Here is a 22,317-nt window from a genome sequence, read left to right as displayed (position 1 = left end):
TTTAAAGTTTGGACAACAATAAAGGACCAGCGACATCACCTTACCAAGCTGCTCGCCACACATCTGAGCACAAAGCGCCTCCTGATGTAGGATGCAGTGAAAACAGGATGGGTCTCTTTCCATGTTCACGAGGAAGCGCTATGAATCCTGTTTTTCCCCACCATGCACGAAGCACCATCAGTACACAACAAAATAAGTTTATCCATCAGTAGATCTTTTTCTTCAGCAAACTCAGTGAAAGACTTGAATAAGTCCTCCCCTCTTGTCTCTTTCATAGGCAAAACAAAAGACTTTCCTCACGGAGTGTGTCATTGACAGCACACCTTGCAATCACGCTGAACTGGGATAAATGGCTTACATCTGTTGACTCATCCAAAGCAAGAGAAAAGAATGGTGCTGCATTTATGTCCTTCACTTGTGTTGCCTCAATTTGATTTGCCATCATGATGGTACAATCGTGAACAGTTCTTGCCGACAGAGGCATGTCTTTTATTCATTTGATTATCTTGTCTTTATCCAAAAAGTCGTCAAAGTTCATTGGCAACATCAAGCATGAATGTTTTGGCATACTCCCCATCTGTGAATGGCTTTCTGTTTCTCACAATTGCTAAAGCACCAGCAAAGCTAGCCGAATTCCAGTCACCTTGTTGGGTCTGAACACGGAGTTGCTGCTGACTAGCTTGCACTCTGCACAGTAGCTCTTGACATGCCTTCTTCCTGCTGTCCCCCACTGGATATTTCAATGCAAAAGTAGTATGGCGTGTGTCGAAGTGCCACTTTATATTTGACCATTTCATCGATGCAATTTTATTATTACATATCAGACACACTGTAGAACCTGCTCTCTCCACAAAGGCGAATTCCTCTGTCCATTCCTGCTGAAAAGTACAATACTTCTCATCTTTTTTTCTTTTAACCATCTTCGTCAAAAGGGTTTCTGCAATTAACTAGCTGACTACTTGATTAAAAGTAAGTTTACTTTCTGACCTCACAATGACCCGTGTACATTACGCATTATCCAATAAAAATTTGTTGTCCTGGAGGACAGCTGTGATTGGCTCCAGCCACCCGCAATCATGAACATGAGCGGTAGGAAATGAATGGATTGTAATACATGAGAATGTTTTATATTTTTAACATTATTTTTATTAAAGATTTGTCTGCGAGCCAGATGCAGCCATCGAAAGAGCCACATGTGGCTTGCGAGCCATAGGTTCCTGACCCCTGGAATAGTCTAATGCAAGTTTTTATTACAATTAAAGAATTATGTAATCAATTGTCAACATTAAAACGTCAAGGAAAATTTAAGTTGGTGTAATGAATATTTCCAGGAAGGGAAGGAGGCTATAGTAACAGGTTTTCACATGCCTCCATTTCCAACAATCACAACCATTTGAAGTACTAAGGCCAGAAAATCTTTTCATTTCCATAATCACTTTTTCAGGACACCTTGGAAGTTGAAAATTCATTCTGTAAGATCTCATCATTCTCACATGAGGCAATCCGTGCCTCTGTTGGTTGTCACCCTGAAACAGGAAGGTCTATGTGGGGAAAGGAGGAAATATCAATCAGGTTAACTGTGAAGTATGAGAATATCTGCCTGTTACTTCTGGCTAGCAAGAGGTGTTGTCAACCTCTCACATTTGGTCTTAGAAGCAATGCACCCAAGTTAGTGTGCCTGTGTTTAGGTGGGGAGGGAAGAACTGCATACATTTATTTTCAAACAAAAGTTGCTATGTGTTTATTAAAACATTTCTATTAACTTAAATAAAAATCATTATCCATATCTTCACACATTCTGGAAAGTTTCTGAGAAAATATATCAGGACGGGCTTCTCTTGTGACTCAACCGAACCTGAGGAAAGAACAGAAGAAATTACACACTTGATTTTTAACTGCTGATCATCAACAAATAACAGGTGTTGGCAACGTAAGTTTAGAAGGCAGGACAGCTGGACTCTTTTCCCTCCTGGCTAATGTTTTGTTCAACATTTTTCTACTTTCAAAAATTATTTTCTCTATTTAAATCTAGATGTGCTCCCAGAGTCTCTCCTCAACAATATGAACTTCAAAGAGCACAACTGCAGAGCTCAACCTCAGAACTACACCATGTCTCAAAGATCAAGCCAGGAGAGAGGAAGCACAAGCTACTGTTTTGAATTCAGGGCAGCAAAACTAATGACCAGACATTAACTAGGTCTGTGACAAACCTCTATTACACAGCTACAAAGCAAGCCACTTATGATCTCTCAAGAACACAAAATAAAAGGACTTGAGCTCATGGAAGCCTTACTTATATCTGAAGATACTATCTCTCGCTGTTCAGTCTATTCTCCTTTGTGGATTAAATGTTCAATACTTACAATATTAGAGAGCTGATCTCAGAAGAGAAGCCAGATTGTTGTGATTTGGGATAAGAAATTCCCAAGGAAGAGTCTAATTTAACCAGGCTCTTCCTGATCTCCTTCCATCACCCTCCCCAAACTGAGCACAGAGCAACCCAGGGGCAAAGAAACCAAGACCAGTTAACACGGTCCCTCTGCCAGTGACAGCAATGGGTGGGACTTAAAACCCAAAGAAGCAATTTAAAAGGATTTTCTTACTTCAAATAATGTCTTTAGAAGTCTGAGTAATGGTGCAATCTGCAAAAGTAAAAGATAAGTCATCTAAACCACTTTGCGGTTACCCAGAGTACTGTCAATCACATCACAGAATGGCACTTAGGGATCCTTTCCGGGGAGAGGGTGGTGAGCAATTCTCCCCAGGCAGCCAGGTACCGACTTTGCAATCTCACAGGCTGAAGGATCCTAATGCTAATACCTTAGATTTTAGATAAAAGCATTTAACTCGCCCCAAAGCATCAAACTGGAGTCTATGAAATACCTGATCAGCCATACCCAATAAAAGTGATGTCAGTCCAACCTACTTGTAAGAAACGCTCACTAGAAAGCAATGCTCTGGTGAAAACTCTAATGGCCTTTGGGGCTTACTTAAAGAAAAGAAAAATTCAGTTACAATAAACCAAAGCTTTGGATGACAATTTCTAAGTGCAGTAATACTCTGCATTCTTTTATAAAATCTGAACTAAATCAACAAAAATGATCTGAGATGAGAATGATAGAATATATATCAATTTTCCGGGTATAACCCGTTTTCCTTTCAAAGTAAACAGAACTTGAAGCCATATATTGTTTGCTCTATTATTCTCTTCTCACAACTATATCCTCAAAATCAATTTACATGCCTACTTTTCTTCACTCCAGATCTCATTCTGTTGAGAAAGCAGGCCTTCCCTGAAGCGTACACACATAACCACAGGCCCCTAGGCACACTCACTGCCCACCCAGGGAGCAAGAAAGGGGCTCTGACTGGAGACGCAGGCTTCCAGCTCTTCGTTCTCCCTCCAGAGCCCCGTCCCCTGCATCTGGCAACAACACTACCAGATTTCACCTGTTCCTGCTTTATAGCAGTACATTGAGTGCAGAAGAGAAGCTGCACAGGGCCTAACTTCTGGGTAGCTTACAGCTGCAGGGAAAGAAACATCATTTTTAAAAATCATTTAAATCTAATGGAGTCAACAGTGAGCTGCCAAATCAAAAGGTTCATCTAAACATAAGGCACCAAGAAAAGGGCAATATTATTAAAGTGGCTACTTTTCCTCAACTTGACATTCACAAACTAAACAGCTTACTCAAAAAAAAGAAATTCTCCAGGTGAATGTTTCTGATAGTGCACATTTTGTTAAATAATGAAGATGATATATCAAGCAATCATCTACAATTTGTTAATAACTTATTATTGTAATAAATTATAGAATTAACATATTGTACATAATTATAGAATACGGAATATAACAAGAGCATCTCTTCACGTTTTCTAAAGAAGATTATAGGCATTCCTGAATTTTACACATAAATAATACCTACCTATACATCACGGCCTTGCCCTTTTCATTGCCCAAAGCAAAATAGCCACTTCTTGGAGAAAAATCCATGGTATGAACAAGAGAAAGGTTCTTCTTTTTGAAGACTGGGAAGTTTGAAAACACTGTACAGGAAGGAAGGTGAACCTGCAGGAAATAACAACAAGCTTTCAACTGCAACAGCTGGGAACTCAGCTCTCTTCAATTTTCATCTTCACTCTATCTTTTAGCTAGAACAGAGAATTCATTTTGATTGTAGCAATATCCTAAAATTAAAATGTGACTTCTTATGTGCCATTCATTCTCTGATAGGGAAGGGAGAGGAGAAAGGGTTTCCTGGATGCTTTGATGCAGCACCCAGCAGGGAGCCTGGGTAGCCAGGTGTTTGCTGAATGAATGAATGAACTCAGGTGAACAGTCGGCAGCAATACTCATCAGTGCCCTAACTTAAGGACCACAGGAAAGAATATGAAAATCTGTCAGAGGGAACAGACACTTTAAACATTATGAAGAGTCTGATTTTATGTAACTGAACCTAGGCAAAGTCATACCAACCAATTACTCTAGTATCATATCATTTCCTTCTCTCACTTTTACTTTTCAACTATGTGACACATTCTTTGCCTTTTGCAATCTCTCCTCAAGGAGAACTGAATCGTGAAAACCTAGCTTCTCAAGTGAGACTGTGTTCTCATTTCGAGCCAAAAGCTCCTCTCAAGGCCAAGCCTAAGCACAGAGGGACACAGTCTCTTTCTCCAACTGAGTCTACTTCTAGGGAAAATGAGCCCAAGTCCAAGATAGGCGATACAAATCCTCACCCAATGGGTAGGTAAATAAAACCCAAGCAGGGAATCAGTTACCTTAAGCAGAGTAGGATTTTAACTGTCACTTTCAAATGTTCTCTAGCTCTTCCAAGAAATATAGCCCCTTCATGTTCAAATACATAAAGCTACCATTTAGTTATTCATCTCTTTATTTATATTTATTTATCTTGGTAGTATGTCATCCTCCACATTTCTAGATGAGACTGTAAATCATATAATCAAGGGGGTTTTCGTAGACAGGTACCATTAACACATGCACCTGCCTATTCAACAGGTTCCACAGTCACTTGTTAGGGCCTACTCCCTGACTCTGTGCCTACTGACCAGTATGTCAAGAAGGAAAGTGTACAGTGAATCCTCAAGCCACTTTAATTACTCTCAACTTCTCCCAAAGACAGGCTCTGACTGCACAGCATGGCATCAGTGCAAAGACATTAGTGCTAACGAGAAGTGGTCTTGACCCACGAAAGCAAAGAGGTTGGCAGTATCCAATTTGATTTTAACTTTTAAACTTTTTAAACACCACTGTGTATAGGTCCTTTGAAAATTTAAGTGTGTGTATGTGTGTGTATTTAATAAAGCAAAATAGTATTTTAGGAGACATGTCACAATACTGATATTGCAAAATGTATTTATACTTAGTTTTAGAATGCAGAAATTGAGTTTTTAACAAGTGATGTGGTGCCTGATCTGGTAGTGACGCAGTGCATAGAGCGTCAGACTGGGACCCGGAGGACCCAGGTTCCCCGAGGTCGCCAGCTTGAGTGCAGGCTCATCCAGCTTGAGCGTGAGGTCGCTGGCTTGAGCGTGGAATCACAGACATGATCCCATAGTTGCTGGCTTGAGCCCAAAGGTGGCTGGGTTAAGTAAAGGGTCACTCATCACTCTTATGAGAAAGCAATCAATGAACAACTAAGCTGCAGCAATGAAGAATTGATGCTTCTCATCTCTCTCCCCCCTTCCTATCTGTCCCTCTCTCTAACTCTGTTCCTGTAAAAAAAACCAAACAACAAACAAAAAAACCAAGTGGCGTGGTTTAATTGTTTTGCTTGGTTACTATAAGTCTGCATCCTCCAAGCATGCACCAACTTTGAACAGGCATCATGGGAGCAGACCATCAGGAAATAAGCATTTGCTGCAAGCGCCAAGGACAAAACTGTCCTCGATATAACCTAATAGTCTTAAATTATGCCTATATATTTGCTCATTAACTTTTCTATCATGACTTAGAAGTTTGGGGAACTGTTTTTCTGACTCTTCCAAAATAAAATATACCAGAAGCAACCTTCCTACTTGCATGACTTCCTAAAGATGATTATATTAAACCACCCTTTTTATTTTCTGACTGAAATTGGGAAGAACAGTCTCCTACTTTGGATTCATGAACTTTATACTTAAGTCAACTGCTTATCATAAGAAAGAAGCTCCCTACAAGACAAAAATTGGGGCACAAGACACAAAAAGTCCCAGAAATACTGTGGTGAATACACACACTTAGAAGTTTATGACGTAAACAGCACCCCCTTAGGTGTGGTGCCTTCGTAAGACAAATAACCCACACAACTGTACCCAGAGCCATACCTTCACACATCAGGCCGGTGTGTTCTAGAATGGGGAAAAACACCAATTTACCAATAACTCTTTTTCATATTTTAGCTCCTTTTATTGACTTGGCTATTGGGAACAAAAGTAAAATGTTTATCATGTCCTCCTTAGAGACTCAGCTATATCTATAGGCAAAGCCACTCACCAGTCAGCTATATCTATGGGCAAAGTCCCCAGTGTAATCTACCACTTTTATTAATACGCCTTCCCTCAAACCAATGACCCCCATCTGGTTAGACGGTGGCTATGTTCTAATCTCTCTTTATGGCCCTTGTATTAAAAGCTATAATTGAAGCATTAGGAAAAAGCCCCATAAAAACCAAACTTCTTCACCTTAGAAAAGTTCCCTTGATCACCACCCACATTTATGATTATAGTTAAGGACCCAGATATCAAAAATCAACAAGTAAAAGCTCACTCACCCTTAATTTAGTGGGTAAGAAGTTCTACAACTTCCTACTACATTTAAGATTATAGCTGTAGTAACAATTTAACTTCTGGGTCTCTTCCTGGAGCAATGGGTGTAGATCTATATTCATGGCGTTGTGCTGGGTAACAGAATTGTTTGGCTCATTACAAGAGACAGCGTTTAATGAGACTAACACTGTTTCTCTGAGCTATTCTGAAGCTGCTAGGCCTGGCTTCTTCCCAGTAGATATTATGGTTGACTAACATGTAAAAAATGGGGTTTGGCTGTTACTGATGAATTCCTTGTATGATTTTGCCACAATAAAACACTGTAAGTGCTCCATGATCAGTGAAGCAAAGCAGACAGAACCACTAGACGTTTTGCAGAATATATTATGTCACCATGAGATAGAGTCCACGGTTTTGTAAAACAATTTACTACTATTAAAATGATAAAAGATTAGTGGAGATTTTAAAGCTGACTTGAATTAGAACCTTCTTGTTTATCAGATGATTCATTCAACAGAGGCAATAAAACAATGCTGGGTTTTTCAAACACTTTGTTCTAGCAGAATCCTTCTCCCTCAAAGAAAACCTTACGCAGAACGCCAGCACACAGCAGGCGACAGGGAAGCAGCAGGCGACAGGGAAGCAGCTCTTCGTGACGGGGGGGGGGGGGGGCGGCAGCCTCGTCCCGGACCTCTCTGCCCTCTGAAGTCCTGCACACACTCTGGGCTCTGAGGACCTCAGTGGGAAAACAACTGAAGTGCTCGAAAAAATATGGACTCTAGAAGCACAGTTCTGCCCTTCACCCTGCCCCTCACTCGCTGCTGACTTGGGGTAATCTAATCCTCTGAGAACTGTTATTTGACTCACAATTTTTTATAGACTTCCTCGTAAGTCTTTGTAAACTATACACTATTACAAAAAGCTGATGGAGTATGCAAGAGTCTTTGCTCAGTGTAGGACAGGGGTCTCAAACTCGCAGCCCACGGGCCGCCGAACAATTTTGTGCGGCCCGCAGACTAATCCACGAAGTTCAAAATATTTTGGATAAAATTAAGTAAGCCTAGGGGCCTACTTGTATTTTTCATTTCTCTAGCATCCTAGCTAGATATTAGCTTAGTTAACAGCAGTTGTGATGCGAACTACAGTTTCTGGTCGTTTTGTGACACTGAGTAAACTGCATGTACAATTGTGCTTGTTGTACTGATTTTCTTTTGTTTTCAACTGCAGTGAGAAAAGTGTTGCGTAACAGTTGCCTTTTGTAGACCTAGGGTGGCCCGCCGAATGGCTGTGATCTTGCTCTGCGGCCCACATGCTGAGTTGAGTTTGAGACCTCTGGTGTAGGATAAAAATAATGGTCTCTGTGAAGCACTTACAACCTGGTAGTAGACAGGTGACAGCACAAGGCAGTACTAATATTCAAAGCTCTGTGCCATCTGTTTACCTGGCGCCTAGAGCAAGTCACTAATGAATGAGGAAACTGAGCCTGCCTAAAGGGACAGAAGTGCACAGAGAGGCAGAGGCAGCCACACTGAAGCTGAGCTCTGAGAGGAGGCAGAGAAGAGTTAACACAGGCCGAGGCTGTTACCTCAGAAAGGCAGGGGTGGCCCTGAGGTGGCGTCTGGGAACTTTCTGGTAAACAGTCCCCTACACTGATGTGAAACATTCTCTCGATGACAAGAATGGCTTGCTATGCCTAAACCGTCTGTACAATGTGGTCCACACTAAACACCAGCTCTACTTCTGGAGCCTAGAACTTTGGGACGTGTTAGGCAGAGAGAACCTACAAGATCAACCCCCAGGAAACAGGATGGCACTAAGTCTCTACCGGGCCTGCTGGTGGAAGATGCCGCGCACACGCTGCCGCACCTCCCTAGAGGAGCTCCCTAGAGGAACTCACTAGAGGAGCTCACTAGAGGAACCCCCTAGAGGAGCTCACTAGAGGAACCCCCTAGAGGAGCTCACTAGAGGAACTCCCTAGAGGAGCTCACTAGAGGAACTCACTAGAGGAACTCCCTAGAGGAGCTCCCTAGAGGAACTCACTAGAGGAGCTCACTAGAGGAACCCCCTAGAGGAGCTCACTAGAGGAACTCCCTAGAGGAGCTCACTAGAGGAACTCACTAGAGGAACTCCCTAGAGGAGCTCACTAGAGGAGCTCCCTAGAGGAACTCACTAGAGGAGCTCCCTAGAGGAGCTCCCTAGAGGAACTCACTAGAGGAGCTCCCTAGAGGAACTCCCTAGAGGAGCTCACTAGAGGAGCTCACTAGAGGAACTCACTAGAGGAACTCCCTAGAGGAGCTCACTAGAGGAGCTCACTAGAGGAGCTCCCTAGAGGAACTCACTAGAGGAGCTCACTAGAGGAACCCCCTAGAGGAGCTCACTAGAGGAACTCACTAGAGGAACTCCCTAGAGGAACTCCCTAGAGGAGCTCACTAGAGGAGCTCACTAGAGGAGCTCCCTAGAGGAACTCACTAGAGGAGCTCACTAGAGGAACCCCCTAGAGGAGCTCACTAGAGGAACTCACTAGAGGAACTCCCTAGAGGAGCTCACTAGAGGAGCTCACTAGAGGAACTCACTAGAGGAACTCCCTAGAGGAGCTCACTAGAGGAGCTCACTAGAGGAACTCACTAGAGGAACTCCCTAGAGGAGCTCACTAGAGGAGCTCACTAGAGGAGCTCACTAGAGGAGCTCACTAGAGGAACTCCCTAGAGGAACTCCCTAGAGGAGCTCCCTAGAGGAGCAGCCCGTGTCCTGTGACTCCACAGCAGAGGACTGCAGGAAGCCCACGCTGGGTTTCCGCCAGACTTCGCCCAGTGCTGACTGTTCATATTCTTTCCCTGTAGTAACTCTTAGCCTTAAGTACCACCCTACACTGAGTCCTGTGAGTGCTCCTACAAAATCATCAAACCTGGGAGGGGTCCTGGGGACTCCTGGCAGAGGTATATGCACAGTACTATCTAGCTATTTAAAGCGCAATCCTTTTACACAATTTACTTTCCAGTGCAATTTATCTTCAAAATCTAAGACTTGCGGCCCTGGCTGGCTGGCTCAGTGGTAGAGCGTCGGCCTGGCGTGCAGAGGTCCCAGGTTCGATTCCCGGCCAGGGCACACAGCAGAAGCGCCCATCTGCTTCTCCACCCCTCCCCCTCTCCTTCCTCTCTGTCTCTCTCTTCCCCTCCCGCAGCCAAGGCTCCATTGGAGCAAAGATGGCCCGGGCGCTGGGGATGGCTCCTTGGCCTCTGCCCCAGGCGCTAGAGTGGCTCTGGTCGCAACAGAGCGACCCCCCGGAGGGGCAGAGCGTAGCCCCTGGTGGGCGTGCCGGGTGGATCCCGGTCGGGCGCATGCGGGAGTCTGTCTGACTGTCTCTCCCCGTTTCCAGCTTCAGAAAAAAAAAAAATACAAAAAAATAAATAAATAAAATAAAAAAATAAAATAAAATAAAATAAAATAAAAATAAGACTTGCCTCCATTAAGACAATAAGCCTTAAAAATAGATGAAGAAAACTATAGAGGAAAAGAGCATTTGCCTTAAATATATCCCTTAATAATAGGCTGAAAAGAAACTTCTGATGACAAAAACCCACTTAAATGTTAATAAACAGCACAGTTTTCCCAAAAGAATGGACATAAAACAATTTGATGGCTACTGTGCATCTTTTCCACAACCACACCCAAAAGCTATGATACTAGTAATTTCTACATTAAAAGAAGTTACTCTTTTAAAAATAATCCAAGCCCTGGCCAGATAGCTCAGCCGCTTAAAGTGTCCCAAAACAGAGCTTGTGGGTTTGATCCCTGGCCAGGGCACATACAGGAACGCATCAACGTTTCTCTCTCCCTTCCTCTCTGAAATCAATTAAAAAAAAGTTCCAAATAAAACATTAAAAATAATCCAACACCCTCCTATTATCTTTCCATGTCTTCAACTTAAACTTTATCAATGATAAAAGGGTTAAGAAATATTACCAATCTGACTGCTTCTTTCATTTTTTCTGAAGCAATGGCCAGGATTTCCGTGGTGGGATTGAAGGTCAGAGAAGAAACACCTGTAACCAGGTTCATTATAGCTTTCACTGGCTTTGGGTTTGTTTCTTGGAGACAAGAATCCTGATTGTATATGTTTACCACTCCACAATTAGAACTGCAAAGAGAAAAGGGAATACAACAGATTAAAAAGAAGCAGACGGGCCAAGATGGCCCCGAGCCTGTGGAACACCTCGCCCCACCGGCTCCCCTCAGCCTGGCTGGAGCGGTCAGGCATGCCCACCACTGCTCGCTCTTCCTCCAGGGCAGGAAAGGGAGGGCACCAAGAGCCACAGGGGCACAGGAGTCCTGCCCACCTCTGCCTCTGCCCCTGGAGCAGCCGAGGCTAGTGCCTGCTGGGTCCTGGGTCCCTCGGCTGAGGGCCAGGAAGGCAGACTGCCGGTGACCACATGTCCAATGACCCTCGCCCCGCCAGAGGCCGGTCCATGCTGGACCTGGAGGGAGGATGGGGAACCCCAGCGTGATCCGGCCTGTGGGCTGCGCTCTCCGGGGGGCCTCCCCACACTCCTCACAGCCTTGTTCCTGGGCTATACATGGAGCCCGTGTGTGTGCTCAGCTTCCAATCCAGCCCCTGCCCCTTGGGAAGGGTTTACTGGGGCCCAGGATCTTAGCCCGTTGTTTTCAGCGACCCCCCAAAAGGCCCAAGAAGCTCTGCCTTTCTTTCCCCTCGAAGTCCTGCTAGTTGTGGACTGCCGCCTAGTGCACGCAACTCGGGCCAACGCTCTGCTCCTGCGGCGAAGTCCCTCCCTACGAGACCACACAGGTGTGGTGACCAGGGCTACCATGGGAAGAGGGCCTTAACCAGCGCACTCCACACCGAGCTACCTGCTCCTGTCCTGTCCACAGCACATCACACGATGCTGCCCTGGTCTCCAAGCACTGCTCCTGCTTCCACTGTCCTCTGCCCCCAGGCCCCAAAGGTAGCAGCTGAACAGTTTTCAAATGTGGTAGGACGTTTACAAACCATTTCCCCAATTTTCACCCCAAAGGAGGGAATAAAGTGAAGAAAGAATGATAAGTACTCTATCCTTCTAGACAGCAAGACTCACTGGACCTCCCACCATTTGATTTGACAGAATCTCTACGGATCAATTGTGTTTAGTCCAAGAAAGTCATAAAAATCCACTTCTGGTGCTGAGCAGTGGTTTGCAGGGACCAATTACAGGTAAGTCTCTAACACCTCCTCCTCCTACCCTGCATCTCTAGAATCAAGCAGGGGAGTAAAGCTATCTGTTCCCCAGTGTAATAACCATTTCTCCCGTGATCACAGAATAACGTGCCCTAGCTAATATTCTACGATACTAGCAAGCAGTGTTCCCAAGGAAAACGTTTGGTTTATACCAGCTCGCCAAATGAAGGCAAACACGCCTGAAGTATCTTAAAGACGTAAACCCAAGCTCGCCTTATTCTACTTCCTCACCAATGACAAGCAGCTGAAACAGAAATAGGAACTTGATGTGATCAAATGGATATTTCAAATATAAGAAAAAAATACAATGATTTAAGGCGGTCTAGTATTTTCTTTGCTAAAGAACTGATAAGCCAACAAGATTAGATGTTGCATCGAGACAGCAAAATGGGAAGGACCTGGTTCACCGATTGCCTATTACTAAAAAGTTTAAAAACATAGCTACTCGAGCAGTCTAGTATAGTCAACCCTTCAGTATTTTCTCATTAGCACAATGTGATTCATAGTTACAGGAACCTCTCTTTACTTACCTACAAGCCACATACTGTCCATTCCTAGATGCTGCAATGCTCAATCCAAATGAACTGCCTTCATCAACAAATCTGTTCAGGCACTTCCTGGAATTCACGTCCCAAACGTAAACTTCCCCATCCCCTGAGTGGAAAAGTCCAAAGAGGTTTGGTTAATTTTGCTATACATTTGAAAGACTGACCATTCTTCGTCCCTTTCGAATAGTACAAGGGACTACAAAGGAAGACCTAGCTCTACAAAACTGACCTAAAAGTAATTTTTGCATGCATTCCCACATACAGAAAACTGCATCTTCAATTAATCATTAATAAATATTCAATAGTATCTTCAGATTTAGAGTGAAAAATCAAACTCTTGGCTTGAGTTGTACTTTTAGAAAAAGCTTCTACAATTCACTCAGCTTACAAAAGCAAATTTGAAAAAAGGACAAGAAACAAAACACCCATCAGCAAAGGTCTTCCAAAAGCTATCAAGAGATATTAAAGCACCTAATATGTAAGACGAGGTGATTTAGATAGCAAACTGAAGATGATGACAATGACAATGACGACGACGATGACGACGACGGAGAGGAAGTGAAGAATGAACTGACCCAGACAAGGCATTTACAATCTAATTAAGAAGCGACGCACAATTAATCTATTACCAAATAAATAGTAGGAAATGCTAAATATAAGTAAACATAAATAGTTCTGAGGAAGGAGAATTTGTACAAGGGAAGAAAGAATATTAAATCTAAAGAGAATGCAAATATTGTCACAACAGAAATGACCATCTCACTGCCAACACCAGTCCTTGTTTCTCTGCCTCCTCCAGCACTCAATGCTGCCGCTCGCCCTTCCTCCCGCCCGGAATGGATCTTTTTCTACAACGCCCATACATGCAGCTCAGAGTGGCTGCTCACTCAGTCCGCTTTCTTTTCTGTGGCTATTCCTCTCAAGTTCAGTTTTGTACAGTCTCGTCCTCCCAGTGGGAATTCAATAAATCTGTTTCAACTATGTCCTTAACAATAAAACTTCCCAGGCTGGCACGTGGGTCTAGGTTAGGAAGCAGTGAAACACAACTGGAAAAATTTAATAGGGTCATTTTTCAGCACTTTGTCTGCAGGGCGATGGCACAACAAAGGAAGGTGTTGAAAGATTAGCTAGTAAGAGCCTAACACGGGCAGAGAAGGGACCAAGGGCAGGAAGGTCATCTGGAGAGCAGGGCCCTTAAAGGGTCACAGCTTGATGGTGACTTAAGCACAAGGGGCAATGATGAAGCCATGAGGGGAAAAACCCTGATAAGGTTGAAAAGATCAATTCTTTTTTCAACTCTTCCTCAAAACTTTATATGTGACAATATGAACAATACGATGCCAATCACATAAACTACTCCTTTCAGAAAAGGAGGAGGGAAAAGAACAGGGGAGAACAACAAGCAAAACACAGGCGACCCCTGATTACCAAGGTTCGGCCTTGATTATCCCTTCCTGCTTTTTCTTATGGTCAATTTGACCTCCACCATGGGGACCAAATTTGTAAATATTTTACATCTCCATCCAAACCATACCAAATCCTGGCCCTCCACCTCTTCTCTCCAACTCTGACTTTCCCTGGGTCCAAGGGCCATGTCATTAGGGTTATAGCTCTGAATCAATATTTAGTCCTTACCTTTCAGAAAACCTAGCATAATGTAGGGAATATAGATACTGTTGACCTTCTTATGTCAGCTGGTTTAAAAAAATACAAATCTAAGTAATTCAGCTTTGTAAAAGTTGGACTGGAGGCCAAAACTAGAAAACTTAATGTAAAGTTAATCCTTTTCTATTTTTATTGATGTTTTTTAAAAAATTTTTATTGATTGATTTTATAGGAAAAGGAGGGTGTGGGGAGCAAGAAGTATCAACTCACAGTCGCTTCACTTTAGCTGTTCATTGCTTACCTGTCATATATGCCTTGACCTGGTAAGCCCACGGTCTCGAACCCGTGACCTCAGTGTCCCAGGTCTTTCTCTGCATTATCCACTGCGGCCACCAAAGGCCAGGCAAGTTAATCTTTTTTTTTAGAAGTTGATCCTCTTTAAAATTTTTTTTTAATTTATGTTATCAAATGTTCCTTGCTGAGGGAAAATAAAATTAAGCTAAAAGCTCCACATAGATTGCAAGAAACCCCTTACAAGCAGAACCCCTCCAACACCTCCCACTATCGAACAGCGAGGACCACACTGAGATAGGGACGGCCCTCAAAACCTTCTGGAAAGGGAGCAGGAGCCAAGATGACCCTGGACAGTCAAAACGGCAGGAGAGCAGAGAAGCACAGTAAGAGACATTATCCCCATCAGGGACGAAAAAGAGCTGGTCACAGGACTAGAGACATCAGGGAAGATGAGGCCCAAACTGCTTTCACACGATGGTCAAGACAATTCCAAACATTATCCAAGTCAAAAGTAGCTGGAAGAGCCTGACCTGCGGTGGTGCAGTGGGTAAAAGCGTCGACCTGGAAATGCTGAGGTCGCCAATTCGAAACCCTGGGCTTGCCTGGTCTAGACACATATGGGAGTTGATGCTTCCTGCTCCTCCTCCTCTTCTCTCTCTCTCTCTATCTGTCTTTCTGTCTCCTCTCTCTAAAAAATGAAATAAAATCTTAAAAAAAAAAAAAAAGTATCTGAAATTAAATACGTGATTTGCCTGACCTGTGGTGGCGCAGTAAATAGGGCATCAACCTGGAACGCTGAGGTCACTGGTTCGAAACCCTCTTGCCCGGTCAAGGCACATATGACAAGCAAGCAATGAACAACTCAAGTGAAACAACTAGGAGTTGATACTTCTTGCTTCTCCACCATCCCCTCCTCTCTCTGTAAAATCAATAAAATCAATCTTAAAAAGGGGGGAGGTGGTAACGATTCTATGTAACGTTCTAAAAGAAAGACAGTCTTAGACTGACTCATCTTTTAAGTAAGTACGTCATTTGCATCTTCTCCCCAAACATGGTAGCAGTGTATGTTAAATGGCTAGCCCTTCACTATTACTAGTTAGTAAACGAGAAGGCCAATGACAACAAAAACTGCATGCTAGAAATAATACCGATTTGCTTACTGAAAGAAAAAGTCTAAAATCAAACACAATTTTTGGTTAAATCTGAAACATAAATACAATCAAAGCTTCAGAGAAACTTCTGATCACCATGTTGTTACTTACCTGAGGAGGCGAACACTTTCTTACTATCCGAAGAGAATGTGGTTGCAGCAACCCGTCCATTGATTTTCATGCTACCAATCAATTCTTTCGTCTAAAAGAATAGTAAATGCTACCTATCAAACTGCTTTAGGAGGCGCACAGAAGAATCACACTGCGTAGCAAATACAACCTACTCCTCCAGGTTTTGGCACCGACTCGATGTTTTTCCCTCTATTCCACAGTTCTCCCCAGCTGCCCACAGCTTCTCTCCAAGTGCCGCCCTGCTCCTCTACTTGAGCCGCAGACTTAAGGACACCCTGAGTCATGGTTCAAGACCTCCCCCACACTAATGTCTTACCCTGGAAGAACAAGCAACAACTAAAAATGCTTCACCTTCATTGACAGCAAATGAAAATATCCAGCAACGCCATTTATGAGCAAGAAGGACCCATCTGGGGAGACTTCGAAGCTCCGTACTATCTTCTCTTTCAAACCTAAGAAAGGAAAGTGAATCAACTGAGTAAGGATTAATGTATGGTTTTCAATAAAGCTATCTTTCACTGGCAAATGGGTTTCTGACCTTTTAAAATATCTAAGTGCCTCACAATAAACAAAACCTAGGCTCAGACACTGAGTAAGTCTGACCCCATGCATTGAGTATGACCCAAATATAAGTCACTATAATCTTTAGCAAACTTCTCATCTTGGTTAATATTCACCATTTTAATTGCAGGCCAGAGACTCAACTCTTCTCTGAACAGAAAACCTATCAACTAATTTTCCAAATGTAAGCAGTAATACCCACAATTAACTAAAAAGATAGATTATACTTTTGTCACAAACACCATTTCCAGAAGGGAAATACACTGACATTACCCAAAACACAACATACATAAACTAGTTGCTGGCCACCTACTAACATCCCATGATGAACTGGGAGCCTAATCTTGAACTTTGTGGATACAAAAAGAAAAGGAAAAAAACGCACAAACATACACACGTCAGTAGACTCAGTAACTAATAAGCATCTCAAGATGTGACTCATGTAATCAAGTCACATGAGCTAGGTATATAACCCAGAGTCAGTTTACTTATTTACAAAGGAACGAGTCCCTTTTCCATGCCTGAAAGACTCACACTGACTATGCAAGAGACTCCTGATATCAGATGCTTAGAAGCCAAGTTACTCATTAAACGGTTGCCTAGTGGAAAGGATAGATGAGGAAAGGGCATAGCTGGCTGGCCATCTCCAGGGAAGAGAAGCAGGTGGCCAGAGAAATGAAGCAGAGAAGACTTTTCACTGTGCACCCACTTCTAAGTATTGGATTTTTGCACCATGAGAACAGACTGCCTGGTCAAAAAAAATTATTTTTTAAAAGATTTAAGTTGCTAATTTAAAATACTGATCAGAGAAGGCCCTGGCCGGTTGGCTCAGTGGTAGAGCGTCAGCCTGGAGTGCAGGAGTCCCAGGTTCGATTCCAGGCCAGGGCACACAGAAGAAGCGCCCATCTGCTTCTCCACCCCTCCCCCTCTCCTTCTCTCCCTTCCCCTCCCACAGCCAAGGCTCCATTGGAGCAAAGTTGGCCCAGGCGCTGGGGATGGCTCTGTGGCCTCTGCCTCAGGCACTAGAATGGCTCTGGTTGCAACAGAGCAACGCCCCAGATGGGCAGAGCATCGCCTCTGTGGGCATGCCAGGTGGATCCCGGTCGGGCACATGTGGGAGTCTGTCTGACTGCCTCCCCAATTCCAACTTCAGAAAAATACAAAAAGTAAATAAAATAAAATAAAATAAAATACTGATCAGAGAGCTCTGGCCAAATAGTTCAGCTGGTTAGAGCATCGTCCCAAAATGCAGGGGTTGCTGGTTCAATCCCTGGTCAGGGCATATACGTTCCTGTCTCCCTCTCTCTCCCCCTGGCACATGTCATCAGTTTGGCTCAAATACACACTATGGGCTGGGGAGTTAGAGGATGACCAGCTACGTACTCAACAGAAACCTTACCTCTCACTTGATGCACAGGAATTAACTTCCCAGCCAGCATATCATAGACATAAAGCACCTTGCTGTGGGTACTTGTAGCTAAAACCTCTTCTCCATTAGCACTAAAACGAGCCTTAAAGATTGGAAACTTTTCCAAATAGATGCTCTGAATTTTAGGATTTGTTTTTCCATCAACCTAGGAAAAATTACAGAACATTCCTTTTGGTTATTTCCATAGACCCTGTACCCTGGTAGAAAACGTCTCACTACAAGTCTTTGTTTAAAGTGCATACCTGAAAGAGCGACACCGAGTTATCCAGAGCCGCGACCATGATCACCTGTGCACAAGGGTGGAACTGCACGGACGAGATCCGAGCAGCAGTAGGGCGTTCGGCATTAGCAGGTTGGCAGTTCTTCATCTATGGAATAATGAAGCTGGAGTTTTATCAATTCAAATGGGTGAACATTCTTTTCTTTGGAGCATGAAGGAAAGGCATATCAAGTGCTTTATCTGCATTAGAAAGCAGACTGGGATGGTAAACAGAACACAACAGCTCTGCTACCAATTAGCATATCATTTTACCATATAAAAATCTATTTTACCATCTTTCAAATGAGAGGATTAAATCATTGAGGTCTTGGAGCACCAGGATACCGTCATTTGCCCAAGGTATGCACTATTCGGGTTAGGAGACTGACTTCTAGGGAAATTTCACTTAATATTCCTACTCGGGCATCTTTGCATCCACGGCACAAAACCAGAGGCACTGTGTGCTTGGCCCCAGGTTTCGATGATTGGCATGAATTGCTTATGTTCTCCAGGGTACATGGCTGTTAAGTAATGAAAATCTCATGCATCATTTGCACTATTTTCAGTTGTTTTTATAGGGTTTTCCCTCTTCTCTGCACTAAAAACTCAATTACATAAAAAATGAAGTATTATATGCATGCTTCCTTTGTAACTACTGAGTTAAACTTTTACAATGACTACATTTTCAATAGAGGTGAAATCACCCTCTGAAGAGCTCAATGAACTAACTGTCTTCTTAAGGTTGGGGGGAGACACTATCCCTCTGTCTCCTAATAATTTACCATAATAGGGTCCCCTTCCCCACCTAAATGCACATGCTACCAGGTTATAATGGGGGAAAATATCCATGTCAGAGTGAAATTTGTTCATGTGACAGATATTTAACTGAAGCACTGTGCGGGCAGGCACTTAGTTACCACAGCAAACAAGCTAGACACTGGCAAGTGAGAAAATAACTAGTGTAGGCCAGTTTAGATAGAATGGCCAGCAGGGACCTTTCTTTTTTCTTTTATTCAGTGAGAGAAAGGGAGGCAGAGAGACAGTCTCGCATGCGACCTGACCGGGACCCACTCAGCAAGCCCATAAGCGGGTGATGCTCTGCCCATCTGGGGTGTTGGTCCGTTGCTTAGCAAGTGAGATCTTCTTAGCACCTGAGGTGGAGGCCATGGAACCAACCTCAGAGCCTGGGGCCAACTCACTTCAATCTAGCCATGGAAAGAGACATTTCTAAAGTGTCATTTGAGCAGAAAGGTAATGAGTTGGCCACTAGCAGTGCTTGAAGAACAAACAGGCAGAAAGAAGAGCAAGAATAGTTCTGAGGCAAGGGAGGACTCGGCTCATTCAAGAAACAGAAAGAAGGCCTGTATGGCTTAAGAAATATGGGGGAGAGGTCTGAGATGAAGGTTTAGATGCAGGCAGAAGCCAGATCATGACGGGCAGTGTAGACAATGACAAGGAATTTAGCAATGAACCGTGATATGACCTGATGCTGTATTTTTAAAATATCCCTCTGGCTACCACATAAAGAAGAGCTGAGAAGAAAATGAAGTGGAAATGGGGAAACTAGTCACGAAACTACTGCAGTAAACAGGGTGACAGATGACAGCAGCATGAACTAGGCTGAAGTCAAAAGAAATAAAGAGAAATGCAAAAAGAGAAATCAGATAGGATTGCTAAAGGATTCCTGGGGACAAAATTTGATTTTCTTGATCATTTCTGTAAAGGATAAAAAACTAGCCTAAGTAGTTACACCAAGGCAAAATGACAGCAAACGCATGTAACCCCACAGACAAAAGGAATCCACAATTGTAACTGGGAAGTATACTGAACTTCAGAGGTAATTGGCTGGGCAGGCCCAACCTCACTGACTCTCACCTTTAAGATGCCTTTAGGAAGAGAAGTTGATGTGGATATGAAATTCCCAGTCCTTTGCAACAAATCGTCTTCGTCCTCTTCACTTTCATCTAAGTCAAACAAACCCACAAGGCTGACCTTTAGAATCAGTAAGATGGCCATTACCTACACCAGTGTCCACAGTTCAAATTTCAACTCCCTTCTAGCCTCCCAACCTCAACCACTTTATTTAAACTGCAACTGATAAAAGTAAAACAGCAAAATAATTTGGAAATAGCAGAGGAAGCTGACACAGACCTTGATATATGGTGAACAATAAAGCCTGGCTTTGGAGTGAAAAGCCACACATTCAGACAGCTGACTGAAACAAGATGGCTTTGGCTTAGGGATACAAATGCAACATCTATGATTAGGCGTGAAATTAAAGAATTAGGAGAAAATCTTCCAGGAAGTGAACATTCTAGCTCTGAATCCTCACAAACTCTCCGAGGAAGAAGCTCTGAGACTGCTAGTGCCCCTTGCCCCACGAACTACCCAAAAACAACTACAGTTGACCCTTGAACAATGCAGGTTTGAACTGTGTGGGTCAACTAAACTAACTGAAAAAAAGACACATGTAAGTGGGCCATGCAGTTCAAAAGCCTGTGTTGTTCAAGGGTCAACTATATACGTATTCACTGGAGAAAGATACCAGGTATCAGTGAACTAGGTCTCTAATCAATGCCATTTTTCATATACAATGTCCAACACTCAATGAAATATAACCAGGTCAAGATAAGGTGACCTGAGCCTGACCAGGCACTAGTACAGTGGATAGAGTGTTGGACTGCGATGCAGAGGACCCAGGTTTGAAACCCCAAGGTCGCCAGCTTGAGCTCAGGTTCATCTGGCTTGAGCGCTGGTCGCTGGCTTGAAGCGACATGACCCCATGGTCACTGGCTTGAGCCCAAGGTCGCTGGCTTGAGCAAGGGGTCACTCACTCTGCTGTGGCCCCCCAGTCAAGGCTCGTATCAGAAAGCAATCAGTGAACAACTAAGGAACCACAACAAAGAATTGATGCTTCTCATCTCCCTCCCTTCCTGTCTGTCCCTCTCTCTGTCTGTCTCTGTCACATACACACACACACACACACACACAAAGATAAGGTAACTTGACTAAAAAACATAAGGAAAAATACACAATCCTCATAGGAGATCTAGATAACGGAGTTATCAGACATAAACTAAAAACATAATGTTTAATATGTCCAAGAATAATGAAAGACAAGATTCAGAATGGACCCAGAGAAAATGATTTTATGATCTCAAAGCATTTTTTTAACAGTGTATCAAAACTAGTTGAAGAATTAGTGCTCTGGAAAACAGATCAGAAAATATATCCACACTAAAGTACAAAAGCCAAAAAGAATCCAGGCTATGCTGAAAATAAAACCATTTAACATACATGTAACTGGTAAACTGGAACAGAAATATCTGAAGAGATAACAGGTAAGAATTTCTAAAACGGAGAAAGACATCAAGGGAGATTCAAAAGCACAATGAAGACAAGGCAGAATACAAAGCAAGTTAAAAAAGATTAGGAGCGTGTGGGGGGTAAATTAACAAAACAGCAACAAAGAAAAACACATAATACTAGGAATTACTGTTGATCCTTTAGGTGTACGATAACATAATTATGTTTAAAAGAGGGAGTAGTCTTTTAAAGGTAATCAAAATATTTATTGATAAAAATAACATGTTGGAAATAACTGTGAAACTGGGTTCTAGTTACCACAAGGTATATAAGAAATAGACCTTGGGCAAGTCAATTTTACCTTGTTGAACCTTACTCCTCTTATCTGTAAAACAAAGGACGCAGACTAGCATATCCCAGATGGTAGCAGACTGGCTAATTATTGACCTAATCCATTTCCTTTTTATCCTGGGCACAAAGTCAAACTTCCCTTTCTCTCCCCCTCCCTTTCCCCTCCCTTTGCTATGGCTCCGTGGAGCCTCTGCCTCAAGCGCTAAAAATAGCTCAGGTGCGAGCATTGGCCCTAAACGGGGCACACGTGGGAGTCTGTCTCTGTATCTATCCTCCTCGATACAGCCATACCACCCTGAAAGCGCCAGATCTCGTCTGTATCTACCCTTCTCTCAACTCTCAACTCGGAAAAGAAGAAAGATAAAAAGATATATTTGAAACCCCAGTTTTTAACGAGCCTCATGAGAAAGATCCAATAATAACAGAACAGAAACAGAATTTATTACTAAGTTAAACAGAGTTATCAACGCTCACCAGCTGAAGATGTTTTCCGCTTATTAGTCTCCACCCAGGCAGGCACTCCCCCCATGGCATGCTGGAATCTAAGGAAAAACATGAAAATTTTGTATGATAACCACTACATGTTCACAGAGCTTGCTATGTTTAAAGAATACAGATTAGGTCATCCTTGAGAACATATATACATTCTCTTCCAAAGAAGTATCTTTAAGAACAGAAGGGCT

The 22,317-nt window shown here is 43.1% G+C and overlaps 1 protein-coding gene across 2 annotated transcripts in view; it reads right to left on the bottom strand.

Annotated features, from left to right (window-relative positions):
- Positions 1–1,121: 1,121 nt before the first annotated feature.
- The window catches only part of UTP18 (UTP18 small subunit processome component), a 28,618-nt gene continuing 7,422 nt past the window's right edge, over positions 1,122–22,317 (bottom strand). The window contains exons 4-14 of one of the 2 annotated variants that reach the window (XM_066364593.1): positions 22,109–22,176; positions 19,853–19,941; positions 17,961–18,086; positions 17,689–17,863; positions 16,080–16,180; positions 15,708–15,798; positions 12,529–12,652; positions 10,732–10,906; positions 3,927–4,069; positions 2,604–2,642; positions 1,122–1,855 (exon numbers count right to left, since the gene is read on the bottom strand). In XM_066364593.1, coding sequence (XP_066220690.1) covers positions 2,618–2,642; positions 3,927–4,069; positions 10,732–10,906; positions 12,529–12,652; positions 15,708–15,798; positions 16,080–16,180; positions 17,689–17,863; positions 17,961–18,086; positions 19,853–19,941; positions 22,109–22,176 — 1,117 coding nt within the window. In that variant the 3' untranslated portion in view covers positions 1,122–1,855; positions 2,604–2,617. The remainder of the gene's footprint in view (positions 1,856–2,603; positions 2,643–3,926; positions 4,070–10,731; positions 10,907–12,528; positions 12,653–15,707; positions 15,799–16,079; positions 16,181–17,688; positions 17,864–17,960; positions 18,087–19,852; positions 19,942–22,108; positions 22,177–22,317) is intronic. The other variant, XM_066364594.1, reaches the window with a different exon arrangement.

The sequence above is a fragment of the Saccopteryx leptura genome, chromosome 2, assembly GCF_036850995.1.
Source record: "Saccopteryx leptura isolate mSacLep1 chromosome 2, mSacLep1_pri_phased_curated, whole genome shotgun sequence".
Lineage (NCBI taxonomy): Eukaryota > Metazoa > Chordata > Mammalia > Chiroptera > Emballonuridae > Saccopteryx > Saccopteryx leptura.
Note: the sequence above shows the minus strand (reverse complement) of the source record. Positions and strands in the feature narration are given on the sequence as shown.